Below are 22,279 nucleotides of genomic sequence, written 5' to 3'. Positions count from 1 at the left end.
TAAAGAGCAATAAGTCATTTATTTGCACAAATTAGGGTCCACGTCTTAAAAGAAGATTGCTTGCAATAGAAAAATAGTTGTGACCAGTAACACGTGGGTATGTGTTTATTTAGGCAATGTTTGGATTGCTGTTTGTGATGGTAAAAAGATATGGGAAAGTGTGAAATTGAGGTTTGTGGCTTATTTAGATATAATTGGTTGTTTGGATGGGCTTTTAGCCCAACCAACTTTTGGGGCAAAATTTCAGTGCGTTCCAGTGCTAAAAAATATGGCTTCTTAGCATTTGAAAATGTAATCTACCATTAGGAAAGGATTAAATGATCATTGAAAATATTACCTATCAGATTTGCTCCTCACATTTTCCCCTCAGTCTTCTCTCTCTTCTCCTTCAGTGTTCTCGTCCCTCCCTCAGAACTTGCTACCCCCGCCACTCCTCCCTCCCTCACTCTCATCAACTCTTCTCCCTCCCTCACTGTCGCCAGTTGTGCTCCTCCCGTCACTGTCATCGACTCTTCTCCCTCCATTACTCTCTCCTTTTTCCCCTCACACAGACGACCCTTCTCGCCTGCTCTTCTCCCTCGCACAGTCACGTCGAGTCCCCAATAGCTCTCCTCCCATTCTCTTCTTCTGTCTGTCACGTGGTCCGCTGGTTGTCCCACCAAGCTCTCACTGTCGTTTGCCGTCGGATGTGCCAGAGATCAACCATAGGTGATTTGGTATGCTACAAATTGGTGTGGTTTTCTCCCAGATATTCATCCTCAATGAGTTAGTTTCATTGGTTGTCTACCCGAGCTTGCATTGTCGTTCTTCACCGTTGCATGTGCTGGATACTCGCCGGACCTGTTGTATTTCACCATCGTTCATTGATCTGGTTGTGCTTCTCATAGAACTGGCCATTCTTTGCTCAATTTGACTTCTGCTTCACTTGATTTTGTTAGATATGATTAGTTTTGATGATGTCAAATAATAGAGCAAAAAGTTTGCATAAATTGTTTACCTCATATTTTGACTAACTATCATACTTAATATCTTTTGTAGTTTCCTCAAGAAAAGAAAAGAGTTTGAACTTTGAGTTGTCGAGAATGATCAAGAGGAAGAAGAAGAAGAGAGATTGAGAAAAGAAGAACTTGCAAGATCAAATGGAAATATCAAGATTCAAGTTCATAGATTTGATGTTAAAGGTAGCAAAGAAAAGAAAAGAGTTTGAACTTTGAGTTGTCGAGAATGATCAAGAGGAAGAAGAAGAAGAGAGATTGAGAAAAGAAGAACTTGCAAGATCAAATGGAAATATCAAGATTCAAGTTCATAGATTTGATGTTAAAGGTTGCAATGCTCAATCAGAAGTTTGGATGGCTCAGTCAGAAGCTAAAATATACAACCGGGAAGTTATACCATCATATATTGAGTCACCCTTCATATAAACATGGAAAATAAGCTTCAAAGGTGATTTTCATGGGCAATTATCGATCACTTGATCGATCATCCATTTATCGATCAAGTTATCGATAAAATGCATCCTCTGTTATGCTCTGTTCTTCGTTCAGCTCTGACATAGGTTCGGTATTTCTTCAATATCTCTCAAACCACAAATCCGTTTGAGGTGAAACTTAATTCATATGAAACTAGACTCAGAACACGGTTCATGGACACCAAAATCAACTTCAAAGAGTTTCATATGAGGGAGATATGTGCCTCGAAACATTGCAGTAAGGATTAACGCCTTGATTCTGACCTTTAGTCATTGTGATGGAGATAAATTTTCAACCACAACGAATTTTGGGGTGATTCTTGTTGCATTAGAAAGTAGACTCAAAGAGCTTTCTGGGGATAGGTCATTTGCAAAATTTGGAGTTGAATTGGAAGAGTTATGATCACTCAAAGTTGACCTTCGTTCTGCTTGAATCAGACTTCGAATTTATTGAGGCAAAGACCAGAAGTTCTACATTGATTGATTAATCTCTCAAACAACATACTACTCAAACATGTTATTGAGTAAAAGCACTAGAAGAAATGAGGAAATGAAAAGTCATTATCAGATGTTACTCGAGCCTGATCAAGCAACTACATATTCGATCATTTTATCGAGTTCCTGGTACTATCTCTTTAATTCTTCTCTTTTATCTTCATATGCATTATTGAGGTTTTATAACCTATTGGATAAATGGTTTTCGGATAACATTATGAATAGATGTATTTATCGATCACTTGATCGATAAACAAAGTTAACGTTATGGATAAATAGGCATTTATCGATAGCATGATCGATAAATAGATTATCGATGAGAAGACAGATAAATGGTAATGCGTTCTACTCATTCTATGTTTTGCTTTAGTCTCCATTTATCGATTACCTCATCGATCAGTCATTTATCGATAATATGATCGATCATTGCTCTTACATGTCTACCCTGTTTTTCACGTAACGTGATCGATAAATCAGTTCTTTGAATTTACAGGATTAAATCTCCTTGTTTTACTTTATCGATAACTTTATCGATCACTCATTAATCGATCACCTATTCGATCAACCTACATAGCATGTGTTTTCTCCGAATATACTTTTGCTTATTGTTTATCGATAAGGTTATCTATTATTTGTTTATCGATAATGTGTTCGGAAAATCATTACTTAAAATTCTATTCTATAACACTTTGTTTATCGATAACCTTATCTATCATCCATTTATCAATAATTTGTTCGATCATCAATGACTGAAGTTTCATTTTTGTAACACTTGGATTATCGATAATCTCTTCGATCAACAAGTGTTCGATCACTTGTTCGATCATGGAACGTTCTCCGTTTAAACATCAGTCGACAATGATGATTCTTAAAATCAATGATCTATTTTCTTTAAAGCTTTTCTCAGCCTTCTTTTTACACATAACTCTCTATTAAAAGGATACGAAGGCAAACATAACTTGAAAAGGTTTATTCTTGCATAAATCATTTTTGGGTCACTGTATTCATGCTTCATCATTTATCGATCATGTGTTCGATCATCATATGATCCATAATCTATTCGATAATTGCATCTATCTGCTATATCTTTTCTTCATGTAATTAATCGATAATATAATCGATCAAAGCTTTATCGATCAAGACATCGATCAAGTAAGTTCATCTTACTTTCTGAATATCTGATGATTGATTCCATGTTTTCCAACTTATTGTGTCTATGATTATCAGATACTTATCACTTGATCTGAGGAACATTATTTCAGATAAAGAGCCACAACGAATTTATGATGTGAAGAATCGACGTTCGTCAGAAGCTTCCAACGGCTAGTTTCAACGGTCATATTCTTCAAGCCAAACGGGAAGAAAAAGCTCAACGGTCAACTACCCAACATCATCTATAAATAGAAGAGCATTCAAAACAAAGAAGAAAGAAGAGTCTGAGCTTACAACATCAAGTGCTAAAATGCCGAAGCAACGTATTCTCATTTAGAGCTCCGAAAGAAAACTCCCTGTCTCTGTACTTCATAGATTAAAACTTATGTATTCGTAAGATAGAGAGGAGAGTTTCCCAAACGTGCTTAAGAGTCGTCTATCACTTCTTTGAGAGAAGAAATATTCAATCTTCATTATCATTATTAGATTGTATCCTTACGGTGAGTAAGGGGGAGTATTTACCTCGGTGTGAGGTTGCTGCTGAACAAACTGATTAGTCTAAGAATTGTAAGTGGCGTCACAAGTGCCCGGATCAAACTTGTGATTGTAGTGGTTCTCAAGTACCCGTGTTAAACTTGAGGGAGATAGTCGATTGAAAATCTCAGGGGGAGCCTGGGGACTGGACGTAGGTCAGTGAGGACCGAACCAGGATAAATCACTATTTGCATCTTCTCTTCCCTTACCTCTTTATAATTCCAGCTAAACCATTTTACTACTGTGATTATGCTTATCTCGATTCATTGTTTTTTATACTCAGAATTCCTTATGAATTTCATTATATTGCGAAAAGATTTTTAATTTTAATCAACACCCAATTCACCCCCCCTCTTGGGTGTTCAGCCATTCCAACAGATTTAGTGTTACAGCTTCAATTCACAGGTAAGAAGGCTGTTTGAAGGTCTTGCATCCTAAGAGATATGCCTAGATTCAAGTTTCAAACACAAGTCGGCATAGTTTGTGCAACAATGGCTATGCATAATTTTGTTAAGCAAAATTCTCCAATTGATGACTATTTTATACAAGCTGAACATAGAAGTGTAATAGATGAAGACAATAATTATACAGCTGGTGAGGCATTCTTGTCAAGTTTAACATCTGCTGCACAAATGAATCGTGTTCGATACTCAATTAGAGACTAAGTTGTGCAAAACTTACGATCTAATTAGTTATGTGATTTCATTTACTTTAATTAGAGACCAAATGAATTTTAATTTATATTTATGTTTGTTCATTATATATATTTAATTAATTATCTATAATGTGTTTCAAAATTTTTCTTGGTAAAAAATATTTTTATTTTATAATTTCACAAATAGACTATTTTTATTTTATCATACTAATTTTAGGTATTTTTTTAACTATTATCACATTAAAAACATATAATATCAAATACTACTATTTAATAAAGTTTATGCCTTTTCAATCATTTGATAACTAAACTCACTTTTCTATTAATCATCCAAACAAGTTTTGGCTTTTCCAACTGACTTTTTATAAGCACTAATTCAAACATAAATCACATTACACTAACTAACTTTTACTCTAATTTCAATTTGCAAAAGTAAGTTAGAATAAAAGTCAGTTTTGTCACCGCCAATCCAAACACATCCTTAGAGTTTAGCCAAGGAAAAAAAGATTCATCTATTTAAATTTGAATTATGTGTATCTTTTAAGTTTTAACACTCATTCTTGCTCTGTGATTAAAACAAAAAAAAAAACGAATAATTTTTTATTGATAATATTTTAAGTGCGCAAACTTATGAACAAATTATGCATTCAACACAATTTATATATTTTCAAGTTTTAATTAAAAACCTAAATAAATCTAGAATAATTTAGAATTTAGAAACCATGTTTTTTTGGTCAACAGAAAGAGTGTTTGCATTGAATTAAATTGTTCAGGGATTTAAATATGTCTTCAGCTGATAATTTTATTCAATAGTCAATATTTTTAAAGCTACAAAGAGATTGTTAGTATCCATTTCTTGTAATTTTAATCTACCTTCTAATATAAAAATTTTGATTGAATGTGCTCATAAAATAATATAACCTATGAAAATGGCCAGAGATATTTAAATTCTCCATCAAGAGGTGAATCTTGATTTCCTATTAAAATAATTTTGGATTACAGATATCTCTGTCAAATAATCTTTCTGGAGATTAAAATAATTTATTCTCCATCTCTATCAAACCATTAGGGATTTAAAGATATTTTAATTCCCCATGAAACATGTGAATCTTTCCTTGATTTGAAGGAAATGGCTATGGCTCAAAAGAAAAATTGAAGCAACTGACTAATTTTCCAATACAATACGCATCATGGGATAGAATATTTTATATTTAAGAAATAACACAAAATATTATTTATTTATTTATTTTCGGGTTGTAACTTGTACGACATTAAAACCAAACTTTAATGGCTCAAATACATTTTTTTCTATAATATTAATCCAAATAATTCAGATTAAAAAAAATCAGAGGGTAAAAAAAACCTGACGTTACTTGTCTGCGACAATAATGTTTCTCTGTTTTAATATTCTCGGATAAAAAAATTGGTTACGGAACAGTGTTTGAAATACTGGTAAGAAGCTTCCCGCGCCTAGTTTCAATATTTTGGTGTTCGGATCGGTGGCCCGAACGCCATTGCTTTCAGCCTTTGCAGAATTTCAGAACACGAAAGGCCTTAATCAGTTCATATTTATCCGTATTACTATCGGATCCCTCGGAAAACCTGTAAATCCTTACGTTCCGACCCGGATACAAGGTTTTCCGATGGGTCTCTCCGATTCTGATGCCTCTCGTCTCCTCAACAATCCGGAAACCCCGCCTAACGAGATCCCTGAAGACAAGTGGCATTTAGCCTACATCATCTACTTCACCCTCGGCTTCGGCTACCTTCTTCCATGGAACGCCTTCATCACCGCCGTCGATTACTTCTCCTTCCTCTACCCTGAAGCCAGCGTTGACCGCATCTTCGCCGTCTTTAACATGCTCGTCCTTCTTGTGTCCCTCTTCATCATCATCCTCTATAGTCACAAATCCCATGCCTATGTGCGAATCAACGTTGGTCTAGGCCTGCTTACGCTGGCCTTGCTCCTGGTTCCCATCATCGATGCATTGTACATTAAGGGTCGGGTCGGGTTGTATGATGGGTTCTATGCGACGGTCGGCGCAGTTGGGCTTTCGGCTTTAGGTGGCGCTCTGGTTCAAGGTGGAATCGTTGGGTCTGCTGGGGAGTTGCCGGATAGGTACATGCAAGCTACCATTGCTGGTACTGCTGCTTCTGGTAAATTTGCTTCTCTATTTCCTCTTCTGCTATATACTTATCATGTTTGGTTCAATTCCTAGTTCCCTTCAGGAATTCTGCTGCCAGTTGGATACGATATCCCCATGGATTTCGAGATGCCCATTTAATGGTTAAAATTTGTGTTTATGTGTGAAAGAAGCATTTCTGTGTTTGATGCTTCTTCTTTTTCCGCTTTTTTTGGTTTTTGATTATATATTTCTGTTTGCTGTAATGAATCTTTCCTCTTTAGGCATCTGATGAAGTCCTTCAAAAGGCGGGATCAACTCTGTGTGACTGGTCTATGATAATCTGAACGATTATGTAACAATTTTGAAACCATATTATGTGTGGGAAACTCAGGTCCTCAACCATTCTTGTGCACAAAGTCAATGCATCCTAAATAATTATTTTTTACATTACATCAGAACTGACAATTTTGCATTCTTAAGCATTTTGTACATTAAGATATTAATTTAGGCATCATCTATTACTTGTGTGTCCAGGATTCTCCATGTTCTGAGCTCTGCAATATAGTTTAGATATGAAAATTCAGACTTAGAAGCAAGTTTTTCTTTCCTTTTATGTATTTTGTTTCGCTTCCTTTTTAAGTTTTGATGTAATATTGGATCTCAAAGGGTAGAGCTTTATTCTAGGTTAAAGCTTTATGCGAAATGTCAAAAGATCTCTTGCATCTACAATAAAGTAGTTGGGGTAAGCTGATATTGGTCTGATTTCATTTCAATATCCCAGGTGCAATTTGTATGCTAGTACAAGGTTTTTATATAAACTAATTTAAGAAATCAGTCATATGTTTCCTTGCCTGATGAACTTCGAGTTTGTAAATTGTTTGTTGTGATTTGTCTCGGCTTTTCTATGTACATGTAGGTGTACTTGTTTCTTTCCTGAGAATATTAACAAAAGCTGTTTACTCTCAAGATGCCGTTGGCCTGCGAAAGAGTGCAAACCTCTACTTTTCTGTAGGAATTGTGGGTATGTTCATATGCATGGTCTTGTACAATGTAGCGCACAAGCTTCCTGTTATGAAGTACTGTAATGAACTCAAGGTTCTGGCTGTCACTGAAGATGAAGAAGTTCAAGGTCCTCTGACTGGTTCTCTTTGGAGGGCAATTGTATGGGATATTGTAGGAAGAGTGAAATGGTATGGATTTGGAATTGTTCTTGTATATATTGTAACTCTTTCCATATTTCCTGGGTACATTACCGAGGATGTGAGCTCTCAACTTCTCAAGGATTGGTATCCGATTCTCCTTATTACATGCTTCAATGTGTTTGATCTTGTTGGCAAGAGTTTAACTGCAGTGTATCTCCTAGAGAATCCCAAAATTGCAGTAGGAAGTTGCATAGGAAGATTTCTGTTTTTCCCTCTCTTCCTCATGTGCTTGCGCGGTCCCAAATTCTTTCAAACAGAGATTCCTGTGACGATAATGACCTGCCTGTTAGGGCTTACTAATGGGTACTTAACCAGTGTATTGATGATCTTGGCGCCTAAAGTTGTGAAGTTGCAGCATGCAGAAGCTGCGGGCACTGTGATGGTATTATTCCTAGTTGTTGGTCTGGCTGCTGGATCGGTTTTAGCTTGGTTTTGGGTTAGTTGATCTATCAGTTAGTGTGGATTGAGCCTTTGTGTGCCTTCAAATGGTGTCTGATGAATGGTTAACTGGTGTTTTGTTTAACTATCCTGTTCAGATTGCCATCGTGATCTATTCTTTGTTGTATTGTGTCTGGCAGCACAGAAATAAATTTTTTGCATTAAGGGCTTGTGGTCACTCCAAGACAGATCATAAACTTGGCTCTGTATTACAGTGATCTCTGTAAATCTTTTCCAATCTCAGGTTACATATACGGATTGGGTTATCCGGATCAATGGAGTCAACAAGAACAGGAGGACAAAGAGGATTACAGTGAAGGGTTCACTGGCCTTTAGGGATTCAGTTTACAAGAATGGTGCAAAGGAGGGGTTATCCTCATTCTTCCCACTAGCTTCACATCAGACTGCTGAGTTTCTATTCAGTTTGTCCTCAGAAACAGTAGCATTGGCTATTATAGGAGTATAAAGGAGAACTTGGATTTCTTGTATATGAGTCAGGAATGCGGTGTGTGTACATATATATATATACACGAGGGAGGAGCCTACGTATTAATTTCTTGTGATAATAGAATATTGTTTTAACTGAATAATATATGATCCTTTAATTTTTTTGATAAGCAATATATGATCCTCTCATAGTACTACTCACACAAATTGCGCTATAATGCTAAAATATTTTCATCACTGCCATCTTTTGCATTTTTTTTTTCTCTTACTATCATGTTTTACTTGTGAAGAGTAGGTATGCGAGTCATGTACTTTCCTAACCCAAAAAAAAAAAAAAAGAATTATAGGAAGCCAATGCATCTCAATTTAAACTCTACGCAAATAGACAAGTTCCTATTCTAATTAATATATTAAAAAGAAAAGATTTGTTTGTTGGCTTTGTTTTTGGGTTATATTGTGTATTTCCCCCTGATCTTTCAAGAAAATATTCATCAAATTTAATTACATTGAGTAGCAGAGTAGGATGCCAAGCTTTTGAGGTGGCTTCAGGAGATTCAAATTCATAAAACTGGGGACAAGACGCAGGCTCTCATTCATTTGATTCCTTGGCTATTTGATGGCTAATCGATATTGGTTTGCACATGTTTGGGTTTGAGCGTTTTTAAAACAAGAAAACTACAAATAAATATTTCTCTTTTTTATATTTACAGCTTCGGTACAAAATAATAAATAGCCTTTTGCCTCGTATTTGAAAAATTATGAAGAAATTGGAGGCACAAAAATTATGTTATGTCACAAATGATAAAAATTACATATGCCGGCGGCATTGAAACCCAATCATATGAGAGCTTCCTTTCAGTAGGAAGGTTATGAGCAGTAGCCTCCTATCATTAGTATACAGCCTTTAATTAAAAACGACAAAAAAGATAATATTATTGTTTTAGTTTAATCAAATTTTAGTTTTCACTCCTATTAAACTATTAGTTTTGGTTCTTGCATTTTTATAAAGATTTGATCTAAGTTTAAGGAGGTGTTTAGATAAAAATTAAATTATGATTTTATAAGTGATTTTATAACATACAAATAAATATATAAAAAAATTTATCTTAATTTACCAAAAAAAAAATTTATAAAGTAATTTTGGATACATCCAAGCACTTCATAAGTATAGAGATTAAAACTAAAACTTATGCAAAGTGTAGAGTTGAGATCAAATTCTTATAAAGCTATAAGAACCAAATTTATTACTCCTCCAATTCTGAATATAATATTCTTTTTGTAGTGTAATCCGGTTTTAAATATAAAATCCCTTGGATCGGAGGAGTAATTTAAAATTATGGGGACCAAAATTAAATCTTCATCAAATTATAAAGACTAATAGTGATAATGACAATGGCAATGATTATTTTTCTCCGGGTATCGCAAATATCCTCCTCCAGTTTTCTGGTTTTAGGGATTTATTTTCGGTGGCCCCGTACACATGAGAAGCATGACGAATTGGATGCGAAGCATGGGATTGGGGGGAGCAGGCACTGCTCTTCTCTCCAGGCCTTCCATGGCCGCTCTCTTCTCTTCTGCCTATCAAAAACCCTTATCCTTTGCTTTCCTCAGAATATCTCTCCATTTTCTCCCTCCTTATCGCTTGCTTTCAGCCCCGGCAGCTTCTTTTTCTTCCGTTCCTTCTCTAAATGATAACGACAATACCCCAGATTTTGGTGAGCATTTTTACTCTCATATTGGCACCAAAATTATTTCTTTTTAAGTTCTCTTCTTTCTCAAAATCCTTGTTTGTTTCTTTCAGTAGGGGACGATGACTGCACTGCGGTTTCTGGAAATGGTTCCAAGTTGCTTCTTAAAGGGATGACTTACACTGAGCTTGAAGTATGGTTTGTTTGTCGAAGTTCATTATTTTCATTTTGTTGATACTTTAATTAATTGAAATATGAATTCTCGAGTGTCCTTGTGTGCTGCTTTTAACGTGTCAATGAGACGTGACCACATTAAAAATTTCTAGTGTCAGAATTTTCCTATTCTTAATAATGAAATTATCGTGAAAAATTTGTGGCTGCTGCTGATGAGCTATAACTCTGTGACTCTTCTTGAACAGACCTGGGTCCAATCTCATGGATACAGACCTGGGCAGGCTATGATGTTATGGAAACGCATGTATGGAAACAACATTTGGGCACACCATAGCGATGAATTGGAAGGTTCCTCCCTTACCTCCCCCCCCCCTTCTCTCTCTCGAACTAGACTTTGGAAATTGCTAATAATTTCTATAATTTCATATGATTAGGTTTGAACAAAGATTTCAAGAAGATGTTGAGCGAACATGCTGAGTTCAGGGCTCTTAGTCTGAAAGAAATTCACGCAGCATCTGATGGAACTAGGAAGGTTGAACCTATCTTTCTTCATTTACTTCTCGGATATTCTTACCATATATTTTTGTCTTTTAGATTTCTATGGCTGTAAGTCCACCTGGAAGCTGTGTAGAAGGTCTTAATCATATAACCTAATGACTGCACTCACAATATCTGACACATTGTTGCATTTCTGGAGAGTTGTTGACTATTATACTCACAGGATGTTGCAGATTTTGTTCACGTTGGATGATGGATGCGTCATCGAAACAGTTGTCATTCCTTGTGACAGAGGCAGGAATACTGTGTGTGTTTCAAGTCAAGTAGGATGTGCAATGAACTGCCAATTTTGCTATACTGGAAGGCAAGCCTTCAGTTGCCTGTTCGAAGCAATTTAATGGCATCATTCGGTTTCTTCTTATATTTTGACTGATAGTTTATTATACATGGAATTATTTTGCAGAATGGGCCTTACGAGACATCTGACTGCAGCAGAAATTGTAGAGCAGGCTGTTTTTGCTCGACGTCTTCTTACAAGTGAAGTTGGCTTAATCACAAATGTTGTCTTTATGGTAGGTCTGCAGTAGCAATGAGAATTTCAAAGCATACTTTGCATCTAGATTTTTCATAGTTCAAATTTCTTTTCTTTTCTTTTTTTTCTTTTTTTTTCTTTTGAGATGATAAGATGCTACTTTCAGCTTGAACGTCTTTGAATTTGTTCAGCTTGCTATTTATGCTCTGGCGTGTCAATGTAGTGACTGATATAGCTTTTATTCTCAAAAGAAAGTCAATTTTAGATGTATAGATACGTGTTACAATACATGAGCAGATAGTTTTTCCACATGACGCTATAATCATACTGTAGATTGGTGATATGCTTATTTTTGTGCCTTCAATTCATTTGGAGCTACAAGTTGTAATTCATGATACATCTGCTTCGACAATTATTTGCATTATTGCTATTCAGACATATGAAGTCATGTAAGATGTAATTATGTCTGAATTTTTTTCCAACTTCTGCACATTTCCTGTCTCTTTTTTCTTATATTTGTTATTCTTCCAGTAACTTTTCCATTTCAGTGTTCTACAATTTTGTACAATCTCATCTAGCACTTCTGTGAATCGATTGATGCTAACATAACTTGTACACTAGATTAGAGTTGGGGAAGGGAAGATTAGGATGAGAAAATCTTATAATTTCTTGCACACTAATAAGAATTGCGCATTTATTTTAGGGCATGGGAGAACCACTTCATAACGTTGATAATGTGATTAAAGCTGCAGATATTATGGTGCATGAACAAGGGCTTCATTTCAGCCCTCGCAAGGTCACTGTTTCAACCAGTGGTCTTGTTCCACAGCTCAGACGTTTTCTTCATGAATCAAACTGTGCATTAGCTGTTAGTTTGAATGCAACAACCGATGAGGTATATTGCTTGTTAAATATTTTTCAGTGGGTTGTAGAACATGAGAAGAAATGATGTATGAAGAAGAGAGGGAGGATTTATCATGCTTTAATCTCACTTGGCAGGTAAGAAACTGGATCATGCCAATAAACCGCAAGTACAAATTGGATTTGCTTCTTCAAACCCTTCGGGAGGAGCTACGATTTAAACATAACTATAAAGTTCTATTTGAATATGTGATGCTCGCTGGAGTTAATGACAGGTTGCATGAACTTCTATTTCTTGCATTCTTTGTTTGGCATATAAAATCTGTGCTTCTTCACATGATTTATGTAACGCTACAAATACCCTACAGTATTATGTTGAAGAATTTCTTATTCCACAAAAACCTCACTGATATTTAATTTGTTGTGAATGGCTGGACTAGTATGACATGCATAACTGGTCTTGCCCGTTAATGAACATGTGTAACAGCATTCTTCTTCATCTTCTAGTTCTCCTTGTGATCATGAGCGTCTCTATTTTCCAAGGGAATTTACTTCAATTAAAATTTGAGTTGCCATGACGCAATGAATTTGAAATTGTTTGCCGGCATATACTATACTGGTGGCCTTTTTGATTGCGTTCAAGGAGGAATTTTCTTTTTCCTCATTTACATTCATTATTTCCTGATACTTTAATTTCCTGAGTTGGGTTTCATCTTTTGTGCAGCTAAAGAAATATGCTTATAATTATGACTGTTTTGTTGCGTCCATATGTGGATATTATATGCTTAAAATAGTTAACACTGCCTGTCAATGCTTAATGCAGTGATGAGGATGCAAAGAGGCTTATTGGTCTTGTAAAGGGGATTCCTTGCAAGGTTAACCTAATCTCCTTCAATCCTCATAGTGGATCACTGTTCAGACCAACTAAAGAGGAAAGGATTATCGAATTCCGAAACAAACTAGCCGAAGCTGGCTGCACGGTCTTTTTGCGACTGAGTAGAGGGGATGATCAGATGGCTGCCTGTGGTCAACTTGGTAAGCCCGGCACAATTCAGGCTCCATTGCTCCGAGTACCTCCGCAATTCCAAATGGCACTTGGAAGCACGGCTTGAATCTTCATTGTATTTTAGATTGTAGATTATAGTTGATATATTCACACATTGGGGCAGGCAACTAAATATGTAACTTTGATGTTTCGGAACTTGTAAATTCGTTTGAGTGAGGTCTAACGTAGTAAGCAATGCCTACTCATGAATGCTATGTTGGACAAGACTAGGGAGATAGACGTATTTAAGGATGTCCAATTCAATGTTGTAATTGTCAATTTTATGGTGAATTTATTTTCAATGGGAAGAAGCCAAATTTGCTCTAAGATCCTATCTGTCCGAAAATGAAATGAAAATAAAAGGCTGTTTACTAGAGGGGAAAAAAGGTCTCAGTGGTCCATTTTCGAAGTATACGTTGTGCTCTTTTGATTGAAAGACACGCCGGCAAATGTGTCACAGGATCTTTTACAAAATTAATGAAAAATTTATCACGCATTTTTAAAAACCTCACCTCTTAAATAATTTTCATTCCTTCCGTTATGCTAATGCTAAGAGTGATTCTGAAAAGTAATGATCTGCATTAAGCCACTTTTAACCAAAATTATTAATCTCATGAAAATAATTAAACACGCTTTCTTAAAAGGACTAGAGGGAGAAACTAACAAAAGAATTTCATGAACGCAGACGCAGCTCTTGATCATCTTAATACGTCGCCTTTTTTCCAAGTATTGGTAACCAGTGATTTGTGTAGCTTCAAGAGAGACGATTGAATTTGAAGGTGGCAATCATTGACCGATTTTTCTCAAAATTTCACCGTCATGAATTTGCCGTCTCAAAAAGTTAATCCAAAGTGACAGTCCACGTTAACAAATCATCAAATCTCACTCGAATGTAAATACTGTAGACAGTTCATTTACAATAGAAAAGTGAAAAAGAATAAAACCATCCTGTTTCCGGGGGGGGGGGTTGGTTATAGGAAGGGTTAACTAGGATGGTACATGTCATTTTTTTAAAAAATCCAGATTTGAATTCGTCAAAAAGAAAGCATGAGTAAAATTTTAAACATGACTAGAGTAACAAATAAGAATGTATACTTAATTATCCAGAATGGAATTTAATTTTGAACAAAGCTTAACTATGACAGTAGTGCCAAAAAAAAAAAAAGAATTCATAATGCTTGATGAAAACTGAAAGGCTCAAATCATCTCCTTCAGATAATCTGCTACTGTTGAGTGTGATTAGTTAGGAATAGTTGTTAGAAGAGGTAGAAGCTGATAGGAAATAACAAAGTGGCAAAGTGCCAGGAATTCTCAGGACCATACAAAGAAGGGCTGGGGCATAAATAAGGCTTGTTGAATATTATTGTTTGTGTGGATTCTCATTCTCAGCGACTACCCTAAGCAAGTGAAATTGACATACTAAAGCTCAGCTTTCTACAGTTTCTTACTATACATTTGGTATCTAAACATTTCCTTACCCACATGAAAGGGTGAGAAACTGGACAAGTCGGCTGTATTTTATGAGGGGATCCTCTGATTCCTACCAACGCTGCAAAACGAATTGTCTGTACACCAAATAATCAGCAGTGTAAACCATGCAGAGATTATTCATCCGGTGAATGAGGATTTCAATGCGTGGTCCTAAACTAGGTCAAGAATCCTTGTCTGTGTTGGTGACACATTCACCAGATGGCATGTCCTTGTAGGAATTTTGAAACTCTTCTTTGAGCAACTTATGAATCTTCACTCTCAAACTGGATGCCTCTTCAGGTTGAAACCACTTCTTGCCAAACTGCAAAATGATATGTATCAACCCCATCCATTGCTTGATAATAAATTCTCATACTAAGAAACATTTAAATCTGTTACCATGTTTAAATCTTTCTTCTTCAGTCGTTCAGGAGCCTCTTCTATGAAACGCTCAATGAAGTACAGCACAAATAGACCACAGTCATATTCGTTTTTCTGTTGGGGAACCTGGTGCAACAGACAATATTTTAGCAAAAAAGAAAAAAAGAAGAAAAGATCATGATGAAGTTGTTAGAAGTACAAGTAACTTTAATTCCAATCATCAAATCTCAATAATTAACTTAAATGAGCGGAAAGCTCCAATGCAGTTGACCCAGTGAAACTAAACCTCCACGGCTTAAAAGACATGCTGCTTGAAGCTGTCATTCAGCGTTCGTTTAGTATGCAGAATGGAAAGGATTAGAAAGAGGAATGAAATGAAAACTGATTTTTTTTTTTTAATGTGAAATGTCATTTATGTCCGTAAATATAAATTAATAATAAAAAGAATCCCTAAGTACATATTAACAATAAAAAGAGATAATTGTAATTGAGAAATAATTGTTGGGATATAATAGATATTAAGGAAAACCATATTGAAGGTACCTATACTTTTTTTCAATTTTCAATTTGGTACCTATGTGTTTTTTGTTCTTAACTAAATCTTTATTTTTCCTCTATTAACATCATTAATCCTTATGTAGAGACTAAAAATATCAATAGAACAAAGTTATAAGAGCTAATATTACTAAAAAGATAAAATTAAATGTTTAATTAAAGGGAAAAAAACACATAGGTACCAAATTAAAAATTGAGAGAAAGTATAGGTACCTTCAATATGGTTTTCCCTAGATATTACATATCTTGACTTTCAGCCATTCGAATTTGAATAAGGATTTTCCCCACCTTTGGGTATACGAAACACAAAAATGTTGAAGAATAAATCCAGAAGTTTGAAAAAAAAAAAAATGAGAGGCATATCAGCTTGTGGTGATCTTAATTACCAATCAGGTAGCTCAGGCTATTATAGTTGTATGAACAAGCCCAAGCCCAACGGAGACACAAGTTAAAATAACATCAACCCACCCCCCCAAAAAAAAAATAAAGGGGGAAAAAAAGCCCAACCACCACAAGATCTGAGATCCTAAAAAAATAATGGACCAAAGGCCTTTGAGGTACAACAGCGCAGACTTAGATATGGTAAAGAGGAATGTTGTGACCTGAGGCCTCTGAGACTCCAAAAACACAAGTTTAAGCAGACATAATGGAGCCCAAATAATAATTGGACTAAAAAAAAAAAAGAGCAAGTCTAGCTACATTTGAGGGGGGTTGTTGGAATCGGAGAGTAGAAACCTCACATCTAAAAGCAGAAGAACAATTAAGAGCATCTAAGCTCATGGTAATCTCAACCAAGCAGTTTATGCTATTTTGATGACATGGAGAATCCCAAGACCCAAAATACAATCGCATACACAAATGTGAACAAAAGCTAACCGCAAGTATTTTATCTTCAATTCTACGTGGAAGATACTTCCATATCTTCTCAGCAATTGGAATATCTGAAGGCACACACTCTTTGTCCACATATTTCCATTCCTCTTTCAAAAAACTGCATATGGTAATTTTACAAGATCCTCAGTTCGTTACTCAAACTAAAGATGAATAAGGAAAAAACCGGCCAACCAAAAGATAGGATATAAGGAAAAAAACTGCATATGATGATAGAAAGAATACAAGCAACTACATCATCAAGTTGAACAATGTCCAAAACTTTCATCATCGAAATATATCAAGAAATCTCAAATGCTTCTCAAAACACAATGCCGCCACATGTGACGTGCCTTACAAAATGACAGGTAAAAGGCATCCTTTTGTCCCTTGAGTTTTACAAAAGATTCGTTCACGTCCTTCAGGTATTTTGGGTCCATTATATCCTAAAAGGATACATTTGACCAGAGTTTTATTTTCTGTTAGCGGTGTTATTAGTTCCCTTTTCTCTCAAGACTTTATTCATCTTGGGTTCTGAACAATAGTGTTATTAAATATCAACATTTAGCAATTAACTCATGTCTCTTAATTTCCATTGGCATAAATATACGATATTTTCCAATACTTCGTAATAAGCAAGATGCAACATGAGAAGATCACCATTGACTATACTGATATTGATTTGCCCACACTCCTAAAAATAATAAATTTAAAAAAAAAAAAGTAACAGAATAATGATAATGTAACATGTCCTTGCAGGAGAAAGAACTGAGGACCGGGGCAAAGCATATAAATAATGGTATAAACTATAAAGTTCTCCCGTCTCACCTTTTTATGTTTTCAAAAACTGATCTACTAGAGTGAAGACTCAGAGAATCTAAATGAAGTACAATTGGCCCAGATTCATCTTTTTTCTCAGGGAACGAAATAATGACCAAACTCCAGTGAAGACTGCATGGATGAAACATAAATAAGTACCAGCCATAAAAATAAAAATAACAACAGAGGACATCGTATATTTTTAAAATGCATTAACTAAAACATAATCAGCAGAAAGCTCACATGTAATATTTACAAATCAAGCACAATCAAAAGCAGAAAAGTCTCATCATAAATTAGAGCCATTAACCCCTTGCTTGGCTTGAGAGAAAATTGGAGAGGAAAGAAAACTAGAGAGGAAAACATGGAGAGAAACAAGTTTTCCCTTGCTTGGATAGGGAAGAAAATATGGGAGGAAGGAAAAGTGGAGGAGAAAATAAGGTGGGCCCCATGTCTTATTTTCTCTCCAAATTTTCTCTCCATATATGGAGAGATTTGGAAAAGAAAACAAGATTTCCATGATTATCCCTCCTCTCTCTTCTTCTCCATATTTATTTTCTTTTATTATATTTAAAAAGTTATTCACTTTTTATTTTTTAATCTTAAAACAGTTTTTATTAAATAATTTGGTTTTAAAACATAATAATATGAAAAAATATATAAATCAAATAACTTGATTTTAAATTATTTGATGATGCTAATGTTAGTATAATTTTTCTATTACAATATTTAATTTAATTTAATTTTAAATATGATATATTTTGATAAGGATATTTTAGTCATTTAGATATTTACTAATTTTCTCTCCTCTCTATTTTCTCTCATCCATCCGAGCAAGAAGGATGATGATAACTTCCCTCCAGTTTTTCCTTCTCTCTATTTTCTCTCCTCTCATTTTCTTTTCTCTCAACTTTTCTTTCCATCCAAGCAGAGCATTAAGACTCTAAAAGCATCTGCGAACAGAGGGGAAAACCGTATTTTTATCATTCCAAAGATGCTGTAGGGTAGAGAATGTTTACCGAAGGAAAATTATAAGAAGCCCAGGAAACCAGGTATACAATACAAGGTGAATAAACAAGATCCTAAATCAACTCCTGTGACTATGGCTATTTAAATAATAATAAAGGAAAAATATTCTAATATCAACCATCGGGATTTCCACAAAGCATAGGCAACATAACCACCAAAACTTCTAATTTAAATTGCTCCTATCCTTATTTTACACTTCTTGCCAACTCTTTGATATCCAATAACCTTTTTTTCTACAGAATGTGAAGAATATCTTTAAGCACAAGGGGGAGAAGGATTAGAATAAGGAAATTAGATATTCTCTAGGTGCCAACAGCAGCAGCAACAATATCAATCAGCTTTATCCCACTAAAGCAGGTTGCCAACAGAACAAACAGGCAACAGAAAAGAACAAACCAAAAGGAACAGAAATCAGAATAAAGCATCGCCTTTGAGCATCCACAAGAGGAACATCCCTAAAGAATTATGAGCTGTATCACAAAGATGCAAAACTAAGGCAGCAGATTTCCATAAATAGAAACTTAAAACTTCCACTATAGTCAATGGTTACTTAACATTTGATTCAATTATTACCTAACTTCAATTAAGAAATCAATTAAAGAAAATCAATCATCCCCCTCTTCCCCCAGGTCTTTAATGGGCAGGTCAAATATCCCATTGAGTATTGTCCTCATCTTAAGATGAAGAGGATCCATTATAACCCAAGAATTGCCAAAAGAATTTATTCTCATGTGACAGGAAACAACAACAAAACCTCATCCCACTATGTGGATTACATCACGCCATTGTGTCCTATCAAGAACTAAATCTTTGGATAGATTGTTAACAAAAAAATCTTTCTCAATAATTTCTCATGTGACAGGTATTATCCATAAAATAATCTAAATTAAAAAAGGCAGCCTTTCTACTATTCATAAATATATAAACAAAACTTCAATACTAATGAAAAACCTTACTCCTCATGAATTGGAATTAGAACATATGCCTTGTGAAAAATATTTGTGCCTTTCCACCACCTTCTAAACTTCGCAAAGAATCTGTCTCTGTCACTCCGCTGGATATTGCAATGGAACGTGAGTTAAGTATACACTGAATAAAAGCCAGAGAAAGAAATGGGAGGAAAACAAGAAGAAATTAAATCCAGAGACAATAGTTTATTTCTACTGTCGAGAACTCCGAGATGAGAGTATTGCATATTCCATTTTTGCCCCAAGCAAAGATTCTTTATTAATATGCCATTATCCACTTATTATTTTTAAAACATATTGCTAAACTAATGAGGTAATCCATTTTGGTTTTCAACCTACTCTTTTTAAACACAAGTACGGTGCATTCCTGACCTACTTCTTGCCTGTCAAGCTTCGAAAAATCTACTCCTAAAATAACTATATGACAAGAGTTCCAAAAAACCAGAGAGATGAGGAACCTGCTACAAAACCACAATATGATGATATTTTCCAGATGCCTAGAGAAACCAAGAATGTTAACAAGCAAAACAATAGTTGATAGAAACTAGGCCAAAGAAAATAAGTCATAGCACCTATAACTCATCAAATAGTACTGCAACCAGTCAAGCAGCAAGAAGCCTAAAGGTCTTTGAATTGAACAACTCAATTTTATCAGAACGAGCTGAAGTCTACTAACTAAAAAAAACTCTTAATGCACAGGCACATAAAAAAATTATGCAAGAAAGTAGAAAAAATTAACTACCTTGTAGGAAACAGCCTCTTTAAGCTTCTTGTAGAAATATGTATTGAAAAAATGGTAGTCAGATATTGATCTATCTCTTACAGACGCTTGCTGTTGCAGGTATCTAGTCAAATAAAAAAAGGTCATACATTTTGAGCTTAGAAACAAGAAAAACAAAAGAAGAATTACTAGCACGCATGATTAACGGCGTTTAAAATGACAAGTAGAGCAGTAATCATATGATAACTAGGACAAATAACTGTTCTATTTCTTGAGAAACACCCAATATATACAATTCTCTCCCCCATATAAAAATAGAGGCAAACATCGTGCAAAGTTAAAAGATAACCCAAACACCCTAAAAAAATTATTTAATTTCTTTTACTAAAGATATAACTTCTAAGAAAATGTAGCCTATAGTTTTTGTGCTAATGTCATTTGAAAGACACCCATGAATACAATGCATCTCACTGGGAATAAAGCATAATTTATCCTAAGAAACAATAGCTGTTTATCAGTTACAGAAAAAAGTTGTGACCGAAAAAAAAAAAAAAAGGAGTTATAGCAAACAAATTGGCAGGCATACAGATCTAGTTTGGTAAAATCAGGACCTTATTGTCAAATAATCGCAGTTTTGGAACCTAATTGTCATTCTCCCTAAAGACTTTTCCTTTGGCTAGTTATACAAAGTGCCAAAATTATTAGCACTCCTCTTACAAGCAACTAGAATAGTCGTCATGGGTCATTTCCTCTCAAGAGCTTAACTGGTCAGGAGAAAGCCCAAACACGATTATAGTTTTATTAATATCTCTAACATGCCTTCATCAGAGAAAGTTGTTTGAGCTTGATTTTTTGAACAAATAACAAGCCCATTATACCTTGTGCCAAAATTGGTTTGCTAATGATGAATGACATGACAAGCCTCAAATTCTTCACCCCTTGGCCAGATGCCACATCAAGTGCCATCATCCCCAAAGATTGAGATATTAGAAGATGACCCATGAATCATTTCATTAATAATAGAGAAATAAGAAGGGCCCACACACACTTACCGAATGTAGAAGTTCATGATAGTCGAAGTTAAAAAGCCTCCAGGAGCGAGGCAATCTATGTCTGCGTAGCAAATTTCAACACATTTCGGATCATCACTGAGCCATCACATAAAAACAATGAAAATGTCATGCAACAGAGAATAGATGAAACAACAAATTACAGTCAAATCAAATCCTTTGGTATTGTTCTTTTCGCTGTACCTCGATGGATAATATATCTTAGCTTCCTTCAGGCTGAAAAGACACAATGAAATTTATTAAAATTTCATAGACAAAATGTCATAATGGAAATCAGAATAATTAGATGAAGACATCAAAGTGATGAAATTCTCATACCATTCATCAAGTTTGTTTTCTTGACATTCTTTCTCCAGAATAGAAGTTTCATCCTCATCATCAAGAACAATGGCCTGACCCTGCTTAAGTTTATAAGATCTCAATTATTGACAGATCATTAACACTCTTATAGTCAAATTGGGACTTATATCACCAGTAAACTGCTGTAGCTTGGGATATAAAAGATATTATAGATGTACCTTCCTGGACCTTGAATCATCCAATCGAATTACCTGAGATGGATCCTTCCTAGCAGGTGGGGGAAAATAACGATATAATGAATTAATTCATTCAAAAAATCCAATTAGAAACAAAAACTAATATATATTATTGCCCCCACTTCAGCTCAAGCAGAAAAAGAAACCCTAGTAATGATTTCATGTAAAAATGATGATAGTTAACCTTTGCCTGAGAGTAGTAAATCACATGTGAGAATTGGGAGGAGGAAATAGCCACCTTTGTATCACAAATCAAGGATCAATATCAACCAAGAAAATAATAAAGGAAGATACGACCAGACCCTAGATGCAAATATGTCAATTTTGCATTTGAGATTAAAGCATGATTATTTCCACCTCTCACTTAAAAAGTCTTGTACCCACAATCCACACCCCTTTTGTAGCCCATACTACAATTGGAAATTAGTCGAGGACAAAACTTGTACTCAATACCATTGGAGAGATATTAGATGAATGAATAAATATAAGTTGAATCATTTTCACAATTACTTTATTTTTGTTGATATCCTCGTTAAGGACAAAAA

The 22,279-nt window shown here is 35.0% G+C and overlaps 3 protein-coding genes across 4 annotated transcripts; 2 read left to right on the top strand and 1 right to left on the bottom strand.

The window, feature by feature from the left end:
* The first annotated feature begins 5,780 nt into the window (after positions 1-5,780).
* Positions 5,781-8,680, top strand: LOC114750417 (equilibrative nucleotide transporter 1-like). Its single transcript, XM_028939020.1, has 2 exons — positions 5,781-6,461; positions 7,347-8,680. Exons 1-2 carry the CDS (start codon positions 5,948-5,950, stop codon positions 8,075-8,077), a joined length of 1,245 nt encoding a protein of 414 aa, XP_028794853.1. The 5' UTR covers positions 5,781-5,947; the 3' UTR covers positions 8,078-8,680.
* A 1,291-nt stretch (positions 8,681-9,971) lies between these two features.
* Positions 9,972-13,642, top strand: LOC114750414 (dual-specificity RNA methyltransferase RlmN). 2 transcript variants are annotated; one of them, XM_028939017.1, is made up of 9 exons: positions 9,972-10,232; positions 10,319-10,398; positions 10,625-10,727; positions 10,814-10,911; positions 11,111-11,241; positions 11,341-11,449; positions 12,113-12,304; positions 12,409-12,540; positions 13,089-13,642. In XM_028939017.1, the coding sequence occupies exons 1-9, from the start codon at positions 9,998-10,000 to the stop codon at positions 13,380-13,382; spliced, it is 1,374 nt and encodes a 457-aa protein (XP_028794850.1). In that variant the 5' UTR covers positions 9,972-9,997; the 3' UTR covers positions 13,383-13,642. The 2 variants fall into 2 exon arrangements, with proteins under 2 accessions (XP_028794850.1, XP_028794849.1); XM_028939016.1 differs by having other exon boundaries at positions 9,975-10,232; positions 12,409-12,545; positions 13,094-13,642.
* A 748-nt stretch (positions 13,643-14,390) lies between these two features.
* LOC114750415 (ubiquitin-like-specific protease 1D) lies at positions 14,391-21,791 on the bottom strand (the record flags this gene model as incomplete). Its single annotated transcript, XM_028939018.1, has 10 exons — positions 14,391-15,107; positions 15,185-15,292; positions 16,598-16,712; positions 17,420-17,542; positions 19,396-19,493; positions 20,150-20,252; positions 21,181-21,276; positions 21,382-21,414; positions 21,517-21,596; positions 21,717-21,791. Coding segments are annotated over 10 exons (972 nt in total), but the record flags the coding sequence as incomplete, so codon positions are not given.
* Between the last annotated feature and the right edge of the window lie 488 nt (positions 21,792-22,279).

This window comes from Neltuma alba, unplaced genomic scaffold (genome assembly GCF_004799145.2).
Source record: "Neltuma alba isolate B1F8T4 unplaced genomic scaffold, ASM479914v2 tig00006440_pilon, whole genome shotgun sequence".
In the NCBI taxonomy this organism is placed as follows: Eukaryota; Viridiplantae; Streptophyta; class Magnoliopsida; order Fabales; family Fabaceae; genus Neltuma; species Neltuma alba.
The sequence above is the reverse complement of the archived record's forward strand: the minus strand, read 5'-3'. Positions and strand labels throughout refer to the sequence as shown.